The 16,725-nt window shown below is 46.6% G+C and overlaps 1 protein-coding gene across 4 annotated transcripts in view; it reads left to right on the top strand.

Moving 5' to 3' along the window:
• Positions 1-10,945, top strand: part of ARHGEF5 (Rho guanine nucleotide exchange factor 5) — a 37,126-nt gene extending 26,181 nt beyond the window's left edge. For 3 of the 4 annotated variants that reach the window (XM_040471695.1, XM_040471694.1, XM_040471693.1), the window contains exons 8-17: positions 1,823-1,983; positions 2,487-2,639; positions 2,920-3,049; positions 3,348-3,422; positions 3,856-3,945; positions 5,067-5,224; positions 5,826-5,987; positions 7,544-7,614; positions 9,385-9,489; positions 10,198-10,945. In XM_040471695.1, the coding sequence (XP_040327629.1) occupies positions 1,823-1,983; positions 2,487-2,639; positions 2,920-3,049; positions 3,348-3,422; positions 3,856-3,945; positions 5,067-5,224; positions 5,826-5,987; positions 7,544-7,614; positions 9,385-9,489; positions 10,198-10,355 (1,263 nt within the window). In that variant the 3' untranslated portion in view covers positions 10,356-10,945. Of the gene's footprint in view, positions 1-1,822; positions 1,984-2,486; positions 2,640-2,919; positions 3,050-3,347; positions 3,423-3,855; positions 3,946-5,066; positions 5,225-5,825; positions 5,988-7,543; positions 7,615-9,384; positions 9,490-9,562; positions 10,125-10,197 lie in introns of those variants that run through there. The other variant, XM_040471696.1, reaches the window with a different exon arrangement.
• The last annotated feature ends 5,780 nt before the right edge of the window (positions 10,946-16,725 follow it).

Raw genomic sequence — 16,725 nt, 5'->3', positions numbered from 1 at the left:
GCCTAGTTTGATACATATTACTGCCAGATTCTCCCTCTCTCGGAGGTGGGAAGGAGGAAAATGTTGGCCAGAAGGACTTAGAGATAAGCAAATCAAACAGAGGCAGCTATAAATTGTTTAGGTTTTTTGAGGCTCAGGCTTGGGGCTCTTGTTCTGACCTCAGCTTGTCAAGCACACAGAGGATATGTAGAAAGTCAGTGATCTGCCCAATACTTAAGGACCAAACACCAGGAGAGCGTTTGGACCCTGGCTCTCTCACCAACTCCAGCATACTGGGGAGCCCACCAGGGCTGCTGGGCCAGCCCTGGTGTCCGTTTCTGAGAAGAGAAGCCTCTGTGCTTATATGCACATAGTCCTTTCATAAAATAGCACTTCTGGGGTCTACGAAGTGCTTGCACCAACCCCATTTCTGGTGACTGGCACAACGTCCTTATGACATGGGGGTCACTGTACCTACACAAAAAGGCAAGAAGCTCTGAGGTTCAGTGAGGTTAAATGAGCCACTCCAAGTCCTGTCGCCAGTTGAATGTTGGAACCAGGACTCAACCGTCATTACCAGGGTCATTACCCAGGTGTGTGCGTGTGTCTTCTTTGCCTTTTCTGTTCTGTTCGTGCATCTACCCCGAAGCTGCAGGCTTGGATGAAGGGTAGGGGTGGCCCAGCGCGAGGACAGGGCCGTGAGCCATTGCGCCCCCTGCTGGAAAGTCCACACAAGTTCTCACGTGCTGGCCCTTCTCCGTTAAACCTCAACAGCACCAACTCGTTCTCAGATATCCTCTTTGCGCCCGTGTTTCCCCAAACCTCAAATCACCTTCATCCCCTAAATCTGTTCCTCTTTCAAAGTCCTGTGGCTCAGAGAGTGAGTCAGTCCGCCATTCATTCAGCTACCAAACTCCAAAGCTGACACATTAGCTGTGACTCCGTCTGCTCTTCCAGCCCCCGTTTCTAGCAAAGAACCAAGTTCTTCCGGATCTGCCTCCTCAAAAGTTACGAAACTGGCCCACCTCTCCCATCCCCGTGGCCATTCAGGCTTCCATCTGTCACCCGGAATTACTACGACAGCTTCCTAACGTGACACCCCTGCCCCTTCGGCTCTTTTCTCCATGCCGTGCTCAGAAATAGCCTTTACGGAAACCAAATCTGATCAGGTTATTTCCCTACATAAAGCCTCTTTTAACCTTCCCGTTGTCTTAAGTCCAAACCGTTTTACCTTGTTTACGGAATCCTCCAGACGACACCCCATTTACCTCTCCAGCTCCAGCTCCTGCCCCTCCTTTAGTATAAATACTTAGTTCCCCAAATCACTCAGTTTATTTAAGCTTCTTGAAAGTATCTTTTTCTCTTCTACCTTTAGGGGCTTGTACACATTCTTCCCTCGGCCTCGAATGCTCTGTCCCTGTCCTCCTGATACCAGGTTAGGCTCTGATGTGACTGCAAGCTATCAGAGAGGGTCTGCCCCCTTCCCTGCTCTGCCCCTCGAACGTTATGCAGTGGCTAGCAAATGCCAGGAACTCCAGAACGATGTTATGTTATGTTATGTTATGTTATGTTATGTTATGTTATGTTTGTTTTTTTATGTTATTTTAATGTTTATTTATTCTTGAGAGAGAGAAAGAGCAAGCCTGAGCCGGGGAGGGGCAGAGAGAGAAGGGGACAGAGGATCTGAAGCCAGCTCCGTGCTGACAGCAGCGAGCCCGACGTGGGGCTCAAACCCACAAACCGTGAGGTCATGACCTGAGCTGAAGTCGGACGCTCATCCGGCCGAGCCACCCAGGCGCCCCTCGGTGACTATTTTTAATCAATCTCCTCTCCTACCCTCCAGGCCAAATTCGAGCTGATCGTGTCAGAAGCCTCATACCTGCGCAGTCTGCATGTGGCAGTGGACCATTTCCAGCTTTCTGCCCCACTGCGGGCCACCCTTACCAACCAAGAATACCAGTGGCTCTTCTCTCGTTTACAGGACGTGCGTGAAGTCAGCACCACGTGAGATTCCTCTTGTCCCAAACTCAGCCTCGGTGTCTTTAGCCTGTAAACTGTCAGTTGGGTTTTCTTTTCTCTCAGAAACCCTCTCCTTGCTCTCCCTCCATGATTCCCAGCGCTGTGGGAATAGGGAGAGCAAAGAAGGGGAGAAGGTATGCGGGCGGGTAGATCCGTTAACGGGTAAACAGAGGAATGAGAGATGCTTCCCAGGTTGAGGGGATGCACTGGAGGTGGGATATGGGCAACAGGTGAAGATCAGAGAGCCAGAGCAGAACCAAAAGAAGAACAAGAAATGGAATATAAGGAGCAGAGGGTTAGATCGGGGCAAACTAGGGATTGCCTTGGAGAGAACGCTAGAGCGCGGCAGGGGCACCGAGCTAAGGACAGTCAGTAGAAGTTACCGCCTAACAGGAAGAAGGAGTCACAAACTCAAGGTGTAGGAGGGGTCCGTCAGCTGCTCACGTGAGGCCCCCAAGTCTCATGAGACGTGTGTGAATACCGTACAGGTTCCTTTCAGACCTGGAGGAGAACTTCGAGAACAACATCTTCACCTTCCAAGTGTGCGATGTGGTCCTGAACCATGCCCCCAACTTCCGCCGGGTCTACCTGCCTTACGTCACCAACCAGACCTACCAGGAACGCACCTTCCAAGTCCTGCTGTGAGACCTGATCCCTCTTCAGTCCCCACGCGAGCCCTGCAGTGACCTTGCTGCACTAAAACCCCCGGGCCCCAATCCCGAGCAGCATCCCAAGAGCCCATGTTTCTTGTGCCTGCTCTGTGATCCCAACCCCTAAGCACCTTCCGGGTCAGACGCCCTCAGCCGTCACATGTGGGTGCCCCCACCATAGACATTCCACTGCATCTCTACTCCCTGTGCCTCCACTGTGTCCCCAGTCCTCCCCACGGCCCTCCTCACTGGAGGCTCGCTGCCCACGCAGGAACAGCAACAGCAGCTTCCGGGAGGTTCTGGAGAAGCTGGAGAGCGATCCTGTCTGCCAGCGCCTTTCCCTCAAGTCCTTCCTGATCCTGCCTTTCCAGCGCATCACCCGTCTCAAACTGCTGCTTCAGGTACAACACGTTCCCCCCCCCCCCCCGCCTCCACCCTGTCCCCCAGACCTCTTCCTAACACCCGAAAGAGATGATCTCCGGGAGCCCCAGGGCCCGGGACCATGCATGCTTCTGCCCCTCTTCCACACCCTGTGGACCACGTGAGCCTTCTTCTGCCCACCGCCCTCACCGTTCTCCCTCAGGGTGGATTTGCTGCAAAAATTTGGTTCCTAGACTTCAGTAGCTTACCCACAATTCTCTCTTCCTGTTTTCCCGTCCCTTCTTTCCATCTGGCTCCTGCTTACTGTTTGTCCTACAGAACATTCTGAAGAGAACACAGCCTGGCTCTTCAGAGGAAGCAGAAGCCACCAAGGCACATCATGCCTTGGAGGAGGTAAGCAGCCACCACCCCCACTCAGATGCCCAGGATTGTCCTTCACAGAGAATTCTTCTGTGCAGGCCCGTGACTCCAGAGAGCAAGGGTCCCTCTCTCAGCCACCTCACTGTACCCACCAAACCTCCAGACACCAGCCCCCTCCCCCCAGCCTCCTTCCCACACTGAGGATGCTCTACACCAAGGGGCCATGCTGTCACTGCCACCAGCCCCAGATTAAATCTTACATCCACTCCGCCCCGGAATGGCGTCAGGTCATACAAAATATACCCGAGGCCTAGAACTGCCATTTGGTGCTGCCCTCACACCATTCCAGCCTGCTAGAAAAGACGGAGGCCGTCACAACCAACTTCCAGATTTCTTGCAGAGGACTCAAAGATCAAAGCCTCTAACACAGTGCTCTTCCTCTTTCCTCAACCTACCCACGGTTCAGCTGATCCGAGACTGCAACAACAATGTCCAGAGGATGCGCCGGACAGAGGAGCTCATCTACCTGAGCCAGAAGATTGAGTTTGAGTGCAAAGTGAGTTGGTCCCCTGCACCCCCACCCTGCCTGGGAAGCCACCACAGGCCAGCCTCTAGCGTAGAACCATCTTGCTCGCGCCGTCCCGGTCTCTGCCCTTACTGCTGTGTGTCTTCTATTCTGGCCTGTTTCTGGGACACCCAAATGCCTACTTCAGTCTCTGTGGTATATTGTTAATTGAAAAGGGAAAGACACAGAGCTGTGCGTACCGTAGCATATTACTGTGGGTACAGATCTGTGCGTGCATTTGCTTGTGTCTACGTGGAGATAGGCTGGAAGGGACACATGAGAAAGGTAGGACAGGGGTTACCTGAGGGGGAGAACGTGCATTTGGGAATGGGACAGGTGAGAGAGAACCTATCAGTGTAAGCCTTGATGACAATAACATTTGGTACTTAAATCAGTCAATATTTGATCAAGTCTTCATCTAATCTAACCAACGCAATGGGAAATGGATTCCAAATATAGGGCCAAAATCTCCCATCAAAATACAAATGTAAAATAAGCATTCCGCATTCAGATTCCACCTCAGAACAGGTCCCATCCTCATTTCCCTCGAAGAGAGGGGAATCCTTTATCCCCGTATTAATTGTATTCCAGCACCCCTGTCTTTACCCAACTTCCAACTCCGAGCAGACCCCACCTACTTCTCCTTATCCCTATTCCCACATATGACCCCAGCTGCTCCTGTTATGTCTCTGGTTATAATCAGAGAAAGAACAAATATCAGAACTGCACAAATCCTTTAACTTCTGAGACACGCAGCATACGGTTCCCTGCCGTGTTCCTTCACATGCCTCGACTGGGGTCATCCAGTTCTCCTTCAGTTCAGGCTTCTAGGGCTGGGCTTTGTCACATCGTCACTGTCCTGGGTTGGAGCGTAGGCACCTTCTGTTCGCCTGATGGGTGGACGTGGGGGCCACACAGTAGACAGTGGTAGGTAGAGGGCTCTGGGAGGAGCAGTCTAAGTGGATGGGTGATGAACAGGAAGGATGATGTGGAAGAGGGTGTCAGTGGCGGAAGCCACGAGGAAGAGGCATGGTGAGGAGGGCGGGACCAAGGAAGCCTCTCGCTTGCCCTGTCGGTGACGCCCTGCCTTTTCTGTCCTCCCCTCCCTGTAGATATTCCCGCTCATATCGCAGTCACGCTGGCTGGTGAAGAGTGGAGAGCTGACGGCCCTCGAGTTCAGTCTCTCCCCAGGGCCGCGAAGGAAACTGAACACGCGTCCAGTTCACTTGCATCTCTTCAACGACTGTCTGTTGCTGTCTCGGCCCCGAGAGTCAGTGACTAGAACGGGAGGGAAAGGGGATGGGGCCAGAGGGCAGGACTAAAAGGGACAGTAAAGGGTCGTGTTCCTGGGGGAGCCCTTTTCAGTGGCTCAACCCATGGAGTGCAGGTCATGGGCTAGAGAGGAGAAAGAAAGGTCCGAAGCAAAAAAGGGGATCCCACCAAATTATGTCACAAGATCACGTGGCAGGGCCTGAACTATGTTGTAGACATGGAGCAAAATGTAGCAAATGAGCTGCTCGCATTCTCAAATTAGCGTGTTTGGGCTAGACTCAGCCTACTAGTCTAGAGGTTCTTAGCCAATTCCAGATCCTAACTCTTTGGTCCTAAGGGCTTTAGAAAATTTGTATTGATTTGATCTCTTCAACTCTTTAAAGTGGTGAAGTATTCATTGTACTAGACATGTGGTTTCCCAGCTCTGTGACAAATCCCTGGGGACTCTGGAGCCACCATCTTGGGAACAAGGTAGCACCATCTCGTGGTTTTTATGAGGATTTGCAAGCTGCAAAGGACAGGGATTTTGAATCCAAAGGTATGATGGTGGATAAGCATAACAACTGTAGAATCAAGTTGAAAAGCCTCGTATTTTGCAGGGGTAGCCGGTTCCTGGTATTCGACCATGCTCCCTTCTCCTCCATCCGAGGGGAAAAGTGTGAAATGAAGCTACACGGACCTCACAAAAACCTCTTCCGGCTCTTCCTGCTGCACAACGCACAGGGCACGCAGACTGAGTTCCTCTTCAGCACAGAGACCCAGTGAGATGGGGCTGGGCAGAGGAGTCGGGGGGAGGGAGGAAGGGAGGACAGCCTGGGAAGAAAGTGGGGCTGAGGCAGAAACTGTGTCCAGAGGACAGCCGCAGCACGATCTAGCCCATTCCGGACTGAGAGCATCCGAGGAGAAATCCAAACCCAAACTCTGAGCTAATAGACGACTTGCAGGAGACGGGGTGGGAAGGGGTACAGAGTTGCTGCCGATGTTTAGCATCTATTTTCTGCTCTTCAGTCAAGAAGGACAAAGTGAGCGAGACAACAGAGAAGAGACGGGCTGGTATGGAGTAACTAAAGAATTGAATTACTGACGTCCACGAGTCATGTGTATAAGCCAGAAACTCTTCAGTGCCGAAGGCTGGTGGACACTTTGTGACTAAGACAAGCACTGGGGTGTCTTTAGCTTTCCTCCCTCCCACTTTCCAACCCAGGCCTCTGTTGAGCAGAAATCCATAGTGTTGACAACTGTGATTTGCTCATGTTTTTAGTAATAATAATATAATAATAATAATATACACTATTATATATTATAATATATTATGTTATATATTTTATAATATATCATATTATATAATTACATTATTATAATATAATACACACACATACATTTTGGGGAGTATTAAAAATAATACCTATAAAATGTAGTAACAGTGCCTAAAACAATGAACAAACTCTAAGCTCATAGCTGTTGCTGCTGTTACAAGAGATACAAGAAGCCTCTCCCTTTAAAGGTTTGACGTGATGCCAAACGGTCTGAGGATCGATCCCTATGTTGTAGATACTTTTCCATTTTGTCTCTTGGAAGACATCTCTGGGTAGGATCGACCTTACCCGTCTTCACTTATGGAATAGAGGGGCTGGTACAGGGGTTTGTATGCAAACTGTGACCACAGTCAGGTAGCCAGATACAGACTCCTGTTCTTTGTTTAGTATTTGGGGCAGCCTCTTCCTGGAATAGAAATAGTGTCAGCTCTCAATTACTCCAGCGTTTTTGGAAGCAGAGGCTAAGATAATGCAAAATCCTTCAGATGATTACAAAATCAGCTTGGGTTATATTGCACGACCAAAAAAAAAAAAAAAAATAGCACAGATATCTCCCCGATCTAATTGTGATTACAAAATATTTTTCATCTCTGAAGTATTTGGCGGAAGGGAGGTGGGGAGTAGAGTGTAGAGAATTCTGCAGAGTGATAGTGGGGATCTAAACTAAGACGGACATCTTGCTTATTACAAAATGGAAAATCTCATGTGTCTAATTGACAGCTGACATTATGTCCCCACTTGAAAGATATGCCATTAAGAGGGTAAGCCTGGAAAGAGAAGGAGAAAAATAAAGGGTGACAAAACACATTAACACACAGTTGGAGATCTTCTATTTCCAACCAAGCAAAGTCCCATTGACTTTTGTGCTTGATGTCATTGAACTAAACAATGCTTTGAACTGGCCAAGTCTTTCCCACAGTCATTTCCCTACCCCATCCTTGGCCTTTGTCCTCTACCCCAGAGCTACAGCTGAAGCAGCTGACCCTGCTTTGTTTTCTCAGAAGTGAAAAGCTTCGATGGATCTCAGCCTTGGCCATGCCCAGAGAGGAGTTGGACCTTCTAGAGTGTTACGGTGAGTGAGGGTATAAAAGGCAGAGAAAAATGGCAGGGCCAGAAGTCACCTTTGGATGCAGGACTTTAGGAGGCTGGGTGGTAACTCTGAGAACCTTCCACTTATTGCTTTTATCCAGAATTTCAGAGTGGAAGTCTGGCCATTGGAGCTTAAGCAGCTGAGATGATTCACCTAAGACTACTCACCACTATGGCACCACCTCCTCTGCCGTGTATCTTCTCCCTTGGGCCATAATTTGCTCTTTTTAAATATTTATCCCTGTAAATCTATCCTGCGATTATTCTGCCTAGATTTTACCCGCCTGAATGTCTTGGGGAAATAGGGAGAAATAGGATGGTTGGAGTAGGAGTTGTGGAAGAAAGCAACCCAGTAAATCTGTCATAACCACACCCTGTCCTGTGAAGAATGACCTGAGCTCACCACCCTTAGCCCAGGCTTCCAGATAGCCACAGACATACACGCACATTATGCATGTGTCTGGCATTCATGTGAAGAGTAGATTTCTGGGTCTCCCAAAGCCCCACAGTTGTCCTTCAGCGAGAATTCCCTAACTGGTATCCAGAGAGGAACTGAGCACAAAGGAACACTGGTGACTCAAAAGAACAAACAAATACAAAGAACCTCTGAAAAGGAAGTAGGAGAACTCAGGTTGTAAACTGAGTTCTATTACCTTATTCACTCTGTGAACCCATCTGCTGGCCTTCGTCCCCCAGCTGGAAGGAAGGCAAGATGTCCTCCTTCACTGTGGTCTTATGAGTGGCAGATTGGAGATAAGCTTTAGAAAATGGATCAGGGTGCCTGGGTGGCTCAGTCAGTTGAGCGTCCAACTTTAGCTCTGGTCATGATATTACGGTTTGTGACTTTGAGCCCTGCATCCAGCTCCCTGCTGTCGGCACAGAGCCCACTTCGGATCTTCTGTCCTGCTCTCTCTCTGTCTCTCTCAAAAATTAGTAAATATTAAAAAGAAAAGTAAATGCAATACAGACAATAATGCAGCATTCTGTTTGTTTTCTGAGGGAACCAGTGCAGTGTGGTAAAGGAGAAAGAGTGTAAGTTTGGAGGCTAATGGGTCAGAAGACCTCTGAGGCTTGTTATCTTGATCTTAAAAACTATGGAAATTTCGTCTGGCTCACAAAAACACAGAAATACAGAAAATCCAGAATCTCCCGAGGGGTCATCTTGATCAACCCAGTCGTTTACAAGTGGGGAAACCAAAGCTGAGGGGATTGAGTGCCTTACTTTGATTGTACCTGGAGCCCCATGGCTGCAGCTCTTCCAGCCCGATCTGGTAGGTACTGTGACAAAAATGGAGAATGAGTCACAGCTTCAGATTTTACAATCTCGTTGAAGAGGCAGAACGCATACGCGAGGCAATTAGACAAGAGGTAGATGGTGTGGTCTAGACAATTAGTGTTAAAGGAGTTCAGGATCCTTGGTGGACTGAAGAGTCAGGGAAAGTTACAGAGGGAAGGTGGGCCTCTAGCAGGATCTGAGTATTTGTAATGAGTCACTGAAGATTGTTACAGTGGACTTCTCAATGCATCTTCCCCAGAGAAATAGAATTTTTGACTCATTTCAGTTCCAGTATTTTCATTTCCTTATTGGCCATTTTGTTTCCTGGTAGAGGAGAAAGATCCTTCTGTCTCCCTTGTCTGTAACTTTCTAAAGCCCAGACTTTATCCTGAGTCCTCATATGCTCCCCCTGTAATTCCTCTTCTGGTCCAGTCATTTGCCTTTCCTAACCTCTCTTCGCCCTCTTCTCTTCCAAAGACTCCCCGCAAGTACAGTGCCTTCGAGCCTACAAACCCCGAGAGAATGACGAGTTGGCGCTAGAGAAGGCAGACGTGGTCATGGTGACTCAGCAGAGCAGCGATGGTAAGAGTGAGAGCCCATGAGTAAGCTGGGCGTTGGAGGTGGGACACTATAGGTAGATGTATTCATTTCCTAGGGCTGCATAACAAAGTACCGCAAGTACGGTGCCTTAAAACAATAGAAGTTTATTCTCTCATGGTTCTGGAAGCCAGAAATCCGAGGTCAAAGTGTTGGCAGGGCCGTACTCCCTCTGAAGCCTTTCAGGGAAGATCCTTCCTTGCCTCTTCCAGCTTCTGGTGGCTCCAGGTATTCCTTGGCTTATGGCAGTATAATTCCGATATCTACCTCTGTCTTCCTTCTGTGTGTGTGTGTGTGTGTGTGTGTGTGTGTGTGTGTCCAAATTTCTGTCTTTTTGTAAGGGTACTGATTATATGGGATTAATGGCCCACTTTACTCAGTATGACCTCATCTTAACCTTACTAATTACACCCGCAACAACCCTGTTCACAAACAAGGTCACATTCTGAGGCACCTGGGGTTAGAACTTCAACATATATTTTGGGGGAAACATAGTTGAATGCGTAAGAGTAGTTCAGGAGTAGGCAGTTGTAGACCTCGCCAGACCTAGAGCAGCATGGTTAACATACTGAGAGACTGGATTTCCCAATGCTGGGGCCTCCCTAGTCATTTCAGCCTTACCATTCAGAAAAGTCTGGGGGAATTATTGTGAGTCTGTCCTGGGTAATTCTTCTTCCCACCCATTGCCTGTAGGCTGGCTGGAGGGCATGAGACTCTCAGATGGGGAGCGAGGCTGGTTCCCTGTGCAACAAGTGGAGTTCATTTCCAACCCAGAAGTCCGAGCCCGGAACCTGAAGGAAGCTCATCGAGTCAAGACTGCCAAACTACAGCTGGTGGAACAGCAGACCTAGCTTTCTCTGGGAGGAATCCCCTGAGCATAAGGACAAGATGTTCCTGGAAAGGGCTGGCCCCAGAACCCTTCAACAGAGGCTTTCTGTGGACCAAGAACTAGACCTTTGGAAAACTCAAGAACAAAAACCCAGCTACCAGTTGCTAGTCCCAAACCTCCTGTTTTTGTGCTTTGTGCTTGGTGGAGGGATTTTGAAGGACTTTGCACTGGACTCTGAGAAGCTTTTCTCATAAGAAAAGGGAGAAATGGGGCCTAAGCCAAGGAACTTTACCTCTACTACCATATAGTACTTAAACATTCTCTGTTTCCAGAGTACAGATTCAGGGCTGACCAAAGTTAACATCGCGGCTACAAGTTAAACAGAATCTGATCTCAGTTCACTGGAGGGAGATGTTTAAGGGGGATTAACACATCAGATGAGAGGATCAAGCTAGTGACCTCTAAGGTGCCTTCCAACTCAAGAGATTTTCCCTAATTATTGGTGTGAGGTCAGGGCATGCATCTCTGGGATCTATGTCTGTTGGTGGCAATGTGAGGGTTGTACTCTCTCACGCTAATAAACTTGGCACTTCTCTGAGTGTTTTCTTCTCAGACTCCTGAGCGCCGAACGGGGTTTGGAACATGGAATTCCGTGAGAATTCTAGGCCATTTGATTTAGGTACCATGAAAGACCAAGATGGTGCCTAGATCAGGGCAGATGCCAACTCTTGCTTTATGATTCCCAAGAGTTTGGGCAGCTTTTCTGTTTGTTACAGCCTCAGAGGTTGTACAAGGGATTAAAAGGAATTGACGAGTGGTAAAAACCCCATTCAAACCTTTTTTACTGAACCTATAAGTTAAGCATAGGTTAGTTCAAATGGATTTGGAAATCCTACTGAGACCATTTGTGATTTTATATTTTGACTTGAATTATGATGAAGGTATCTTCCCAGCTGTTTCATCCTCTTTGTGAAAAGTAGCGTGCTATAATGGAAGAGTCCTAGAACCCAAGTCAAGAGACCATCTTGCTGTACTGCCATAGTTCAGCCTGTCCATGTCTCAGTTTCCTTAAGTGTAAAAGGCAGGATTGGGCCAAGTAATCTCCTGCCAAAGTCCTATCCAGCTCTGCAATATAGGATTCTCTATCTCCTACTGGATTGCCTTCCTTGATTTAGCATCACTGTATGATTTTTCATATAGAGCCCTCACATAGTCACCTTTTAAGCTGGATCATTATAGTTCTTCCGTGGACATTCTACTGCTCTATTTCATCTTTAGGAGTGCCCAGGAGTAGCATTGCATTGCAGCTTTGTGCAAAGGTAAGAATAATGGTGTAAATTTTGTCCTCTACCCAATTAAGGATGATACAACACGATAGTCTCATGTTTGTTAACACATTCTGTTTTCTACCCATCCTAAAATATAGTTTAGCTGGCTTAATTTTTAGAAAAGTTATCACTGTAGTAAGATGGGACTCACTTATCCTAAAGAAGTTGACATGACTGAAAAATCTAAAATAGGGACGGTTTTAGAGAAGTTCAATTGAAGTTTTCACTATTTTCATAAAGCCAGCTTTTTATTATTAATATATTATATATTAATATGTATATACTGTATGTAAATTAGCAATTGGTTCTTCTTAATAGCTTTAATAATTAACATAATCCACATTATTTGTTCAAACCACTATTTGACTACTGGCCATGTGGCTCAAACAGAGCCGTATCCCAATCTTTATATTTTCTAGGCAAATTCTCCCTTATTTTCCCAAAGAGATAAAATGTCAACTTCTGAATGATACACACGCAAATAATTTTCTTAGTTGAATGACTACTTCTTTGTTTGAAGTTGCTAAGGCTTTCTGGGTGTCTTTGAAGCTGACATTTGTAAGACTAAAACTGCCTTTAGATATTTAATATGTATTCATTTAATTGGGTTATTCTCACCTAATCTGGGAGATTAAAAGACAATTGGCTTCTGCCTGTCTTTTGTTTTAAAAACAAAAACCAAACAAAAACTTAGATATGAGTAATCTCTACTCAGTTGAATTGCTAAATTTTCTATCCTTTGGGTTTTGGAGAATTGGGTATAGGTCTACTTATTGTTTCTTCTTTCTTCAGATTTCCATAATTCAACACAATTTATTCTTGAATTCTGATTGACGTCATTATCTTAGAAACAGCAATTTCTGATAAGAGATTGTGCAGACAACCATTACCAACACGTTTGGGACAGAATTAACATCTGAGGCATGTATGAATATACAGTGTTTTTGTTTTTGTTCTTAAGCAAAACCATGCACATGGATAGTGTCTTCAAGAGACATCAAGGGTAGTCCTTTATCGCCCTTTTCTGGATTGTAACACGCCTGGAGCTTAGCAGATTTCTGCTGAACTCTTTCCTTTGTGCCCTTGACCACACTGAATATCCATCTATCACTTTTACCACTAACACAGCTTAGAAAGCTGTTCTTTAAAATTTATTTTCACCATTAACTCTTCACTTACAGTTAACTATGATCTTAAGTTTTTTATTGTGTACTATTTGCTCTGCTGTGGTCATTTGTAATAATTTTAATAATTTCAGCCTACATGTTAATATCTGGAAGGCTCACAGTTTGAGATGTATTTATTTCCCCTAATTTTGTGTTCTGTGTCTGAAACAATTCTAGATCCACGATTCAAAACAAAGTGGATATTGGTCCCATGATGAGTGATTTTTTTTTTTTTTTTTTTTTTTTTAGCCTTTGGGATAGAAGTTGGTTAAAAGTCTTTGAAAATCTAAAAGAAAATATACTCACTGGCTCCCCTTCTTTCACACGTATATTTATTCCCTTGAAATGAGCCCAGTTTCCTCTGATCCCTTGTTGCTCTATCTATAATAGTCTGTACTCTTTTAAGTATTAAGTGATACTCCCCTTATCATAACTTTCTCTCGTTAATGACATTAGAAATGCAGCAGTTGGGTACAGTGGCCTTTTCTAGACAACTACTTCTCACCCACCCACCCCAGGACACATCGCTGAGACTTGTGTTCTTCAAACCTCTACATAAATGTCTGTTGGTTCTATCACTAACAGTACAGTGACCCTAGAGTTTCATTTGCTGTAAACATGACTCAGGAGCTGCGTGATTCCAGCAACTCCAAGGCTGGTGTTGAATGTAATCGTCTAACTCTGAAATCAGGTGTGGGGGGGGGGGCAAAGGTTACCAGCCAATGAGCTAACGAGGAACAGATGCCAAGTTCAGTCCTGACTCAAATGTACTGAGAACGTTCTCTGCACTAGCAAGTTTTTGACCCACTTCTTCCAACCTTCCCGTTTTAAATGGCATTTACGGAGTGGACATTTCCCTAGCCGGTCCCTTGGAAGAGGGGGAAGCAAAGCATCCATTCATTCTGCCTAATTCCCAGGGAGCGTTGCAAAAAAACGAGGCCACGATCACAAAGAAGACTCAGGGAATGCAGGTGAGTGGACGAGGGTGTTTATTCCTTCTGGGTGGCCTGTGAGCAGAGAATGTGCGGAGAAAAGGAGCTGGCTTGGTGTGCCTATAAACTTTTTCCAAGCTGGCAAAGGAGCTCGGCGGGAGTGACTCTGATCCCTGATGCTTTGTGGATGAGTCATGGGCCTGAGGGCAGAGCCTGCTGCTGGGAGGGGCAGCACCGTCTGGCCCACAACCTTCCCCAGGAGCACCAATGGGCAGATAAATATTTTCCTGGCAGTTTACCCGCGCCTCTCAGAGGGCAATTATCTCTGAACAATGCAGATGGAAATTCAGAAGTACAGTGGGAGCCGAGTCAGCTTATTGCATGGAGGTGGATGCTCTAAATCTGCTCACAGACCGAGGGGCTCTCAGACACCAGGGAGAAAGCTCACAATCCTCTGGAGAAGGAGGCCGCGAGCAACAGAGAGGCCAGGGGTTACTGCGGTAGAGTCCACCAATTCAGCAAGAGGCTTTCACCCTCAGAGAAGCAGACGGTCCTGGGAGAAGGAAGAAAATGCAGAGGGCAGAGAAAGCAGGGACCCTTGGATGGGGCTCATCCAGGCACTTCCGGAGAGGTTTCTTATTAAGGTCAGCTTGTGGTGAGGAGGAGGGAGTCATCCACTGTTGGAGTCCAAAGAACCCTCGGGATCTTTGTGTCTCATGGCCTCACTGGTCACGGTAGAGCCTGGAGAGGGGAGGGGACTTGCCTACGGTCACACAGCCAGTTAGTTACAAACTAGGAATCTGAACGGCCCTAGCCCGATGTTCTCCTCTAGGATTTCAGCAAGTGTCTGTCATTGTAATGTTCGTGCTCATTACAAAAGGTTGAAGGGGACTTGCGATAAAACGCAAGGATTGAGGAAACAGAACACGGGTGGGCCGATTATTTCGGGGAAAGGGGGAGGAGGTGGAGGTCAGACACGTGGAATTGTTAGTAGCCAGATTTGGCCAGGCCACAGACTGGAACGAAGATAAGGTGTGGTTTTCACAGCTGTTTGTCATCCTAGCACAGGAGGGCCTTAAAGAACTAGCGGGTCCCCGGAGCACGTGTGCACGTGGGTGTGTGTATGTGTGTAAAGAGGCGGCTGTTTGCTTTTCGGGTAGGAGAGGACACAAGAGGATCTTTACTAGAACGTGGAATTTATACAGAGAGACGGCTTTCTCGCCTTGAAATACAATAACACTGGCACTAACAAAAGGAGGGAAAAGATGGAGTTTTCCAGTTGAACATCACGAAAAATGGATGTATAAAATATTTGTTAAAAACATTTGACAATAGTCCTTTAGTTTGATGCCAGGGACATTTCTTAGTTCGCCGGGTATGAAAACGTACTTGGTTTCACCAGTTCAAATGATTAAGAGTTAAAGGAAGTAACAGAAAAGTCCACCCAAAATGAACAACGCATCAGAAGGTGGACAAATCGGAATGCCTGAGAACATTAGACACTTATTACTGTTGAGAGTTCTCAAGGGGGCCCTACAGATGGCAGCCCTGGCAGGCTACGGGGATATGGACGGGGGAAAGGGAGCCACGCTGGAGAGAAGGATGCCCTGGATAGAATTTGATGGGAGGGATGACATAAGCCACAACTGGGCGAAAGTGCACCAGAAAGGACTGTGGAATCTCTGTGGGTGGGAATTCCATTCTCAGATAATAAAACTGTTGGCAGAGGAATGTACTTGAGGCAGCTTGGCCGAGAGACAAATAAAATGTGAAAACTACAGATGAAGACACAGAGGCTGCAATGCCAAGGCAGGAACCAGTTCCCCTGGACTTCTGTATCTTGTCAATCATACTCCTAGATGCCTGGGCTCTAAAAGCCAGAGTCGATTTGACATTCTCTCCTCCCTGCCTGCACAAATTCCATTGATGGATTCATAGCATCGCTCACCTTGACCATTCCCCTCATGTTCCCCTACCACTGTTTTAGTCTCAACACCAAATTCCTAGACACTGGAATGACTTTCTACTCCCAAACTTTGGACCCATCTTTCTGGAGGAATGTGCTATATTATATTTGACTGCATCTACTAGGTAATAAGGCTTGGCCAGAGCCAGAGACAGCTTGGCCATCCAGCTCCCACGGTACCCCTCATACTGCCTCTTACACACCCTTTGCCTCCCTCTCCGCCTACTCTGTCCATGCATTCCAGCACCCTTTCCACTTTGATAAGATGCGGTTTGACCCTTTCCCTGCTGCCTCTTCTCTCCCCTCTCACAGTAGTGTCTCTGTTTCAAATTAAACACCGCTGAGTCTTTAAGTCATTTAAACACAGACCTAGGATCTATAGAAAGATTTGATTCTAAATCTAATCTAGGTTACGCCCATTGATTACGCTCACCCCACCTTCTGACCTTCTGTATTCTCTCCCCCCCTCTAGAATGATCAAAATACGTTGCTTCTTGAAGTTGGCGCCTCCTGACATAGGTTTACATCCTGTCCAAAATGTATTTCTTTTGCAACTTTGGGCAAATATTTAAACCTCTCCAAGTCTCTGATTGTCACCTGTCAAATGAATAATACCTTCCAGGATTGTTTTGAAATGAGGTTCCCTATTAGAGAGCTAGCTAGGTAATCAATAAGTGCTAAATAAATGGTTACCATCATCATTAATATTTTGTCAAAGGACCAATTCTGGGCAAAGTAAGGAAGCTCTTTCAGTTCCTCGTGTGATCTTGTAAACACACAAAGTTATCTATCATCAATAGCCTTTTACCTATTAAGGCTCTTTAAATGAAATATTGCATTCAGGAAGCAAGACTCTCATCTGCATTTGGTGAAGTGGAAAATAAATACTTAAGACTTCTCTCTAGATTTGGTTAAGGTATTCTTAGAAAATCATTTAAACCTCAGTGCCTTCCTCTCTAAATTGGGGTAATTATATATAACATGCACAATTCTTTGTTCA

Source organism: Herpailurus yagouaroundi, unplaced genomic scaffold (assembly GCF_014898765.1).
Source record: "Herpailurus yagouaroundi ecotype Mexico unplaced genomic scaffold, PumYag 100, whole genome shotgun sequence".
Lineage (NCBI taxonomy): Eukaryota > Metazoa > Chordata > Mammalia > Carnivora > Felidae > Herpailurus > Herpailurus yagouaroundi.
The sequence above is the reverse complement of the archived record's forward strand: the minus strand, read 5'-3'. Positions and strand labels throughout refer to the sequence as shown.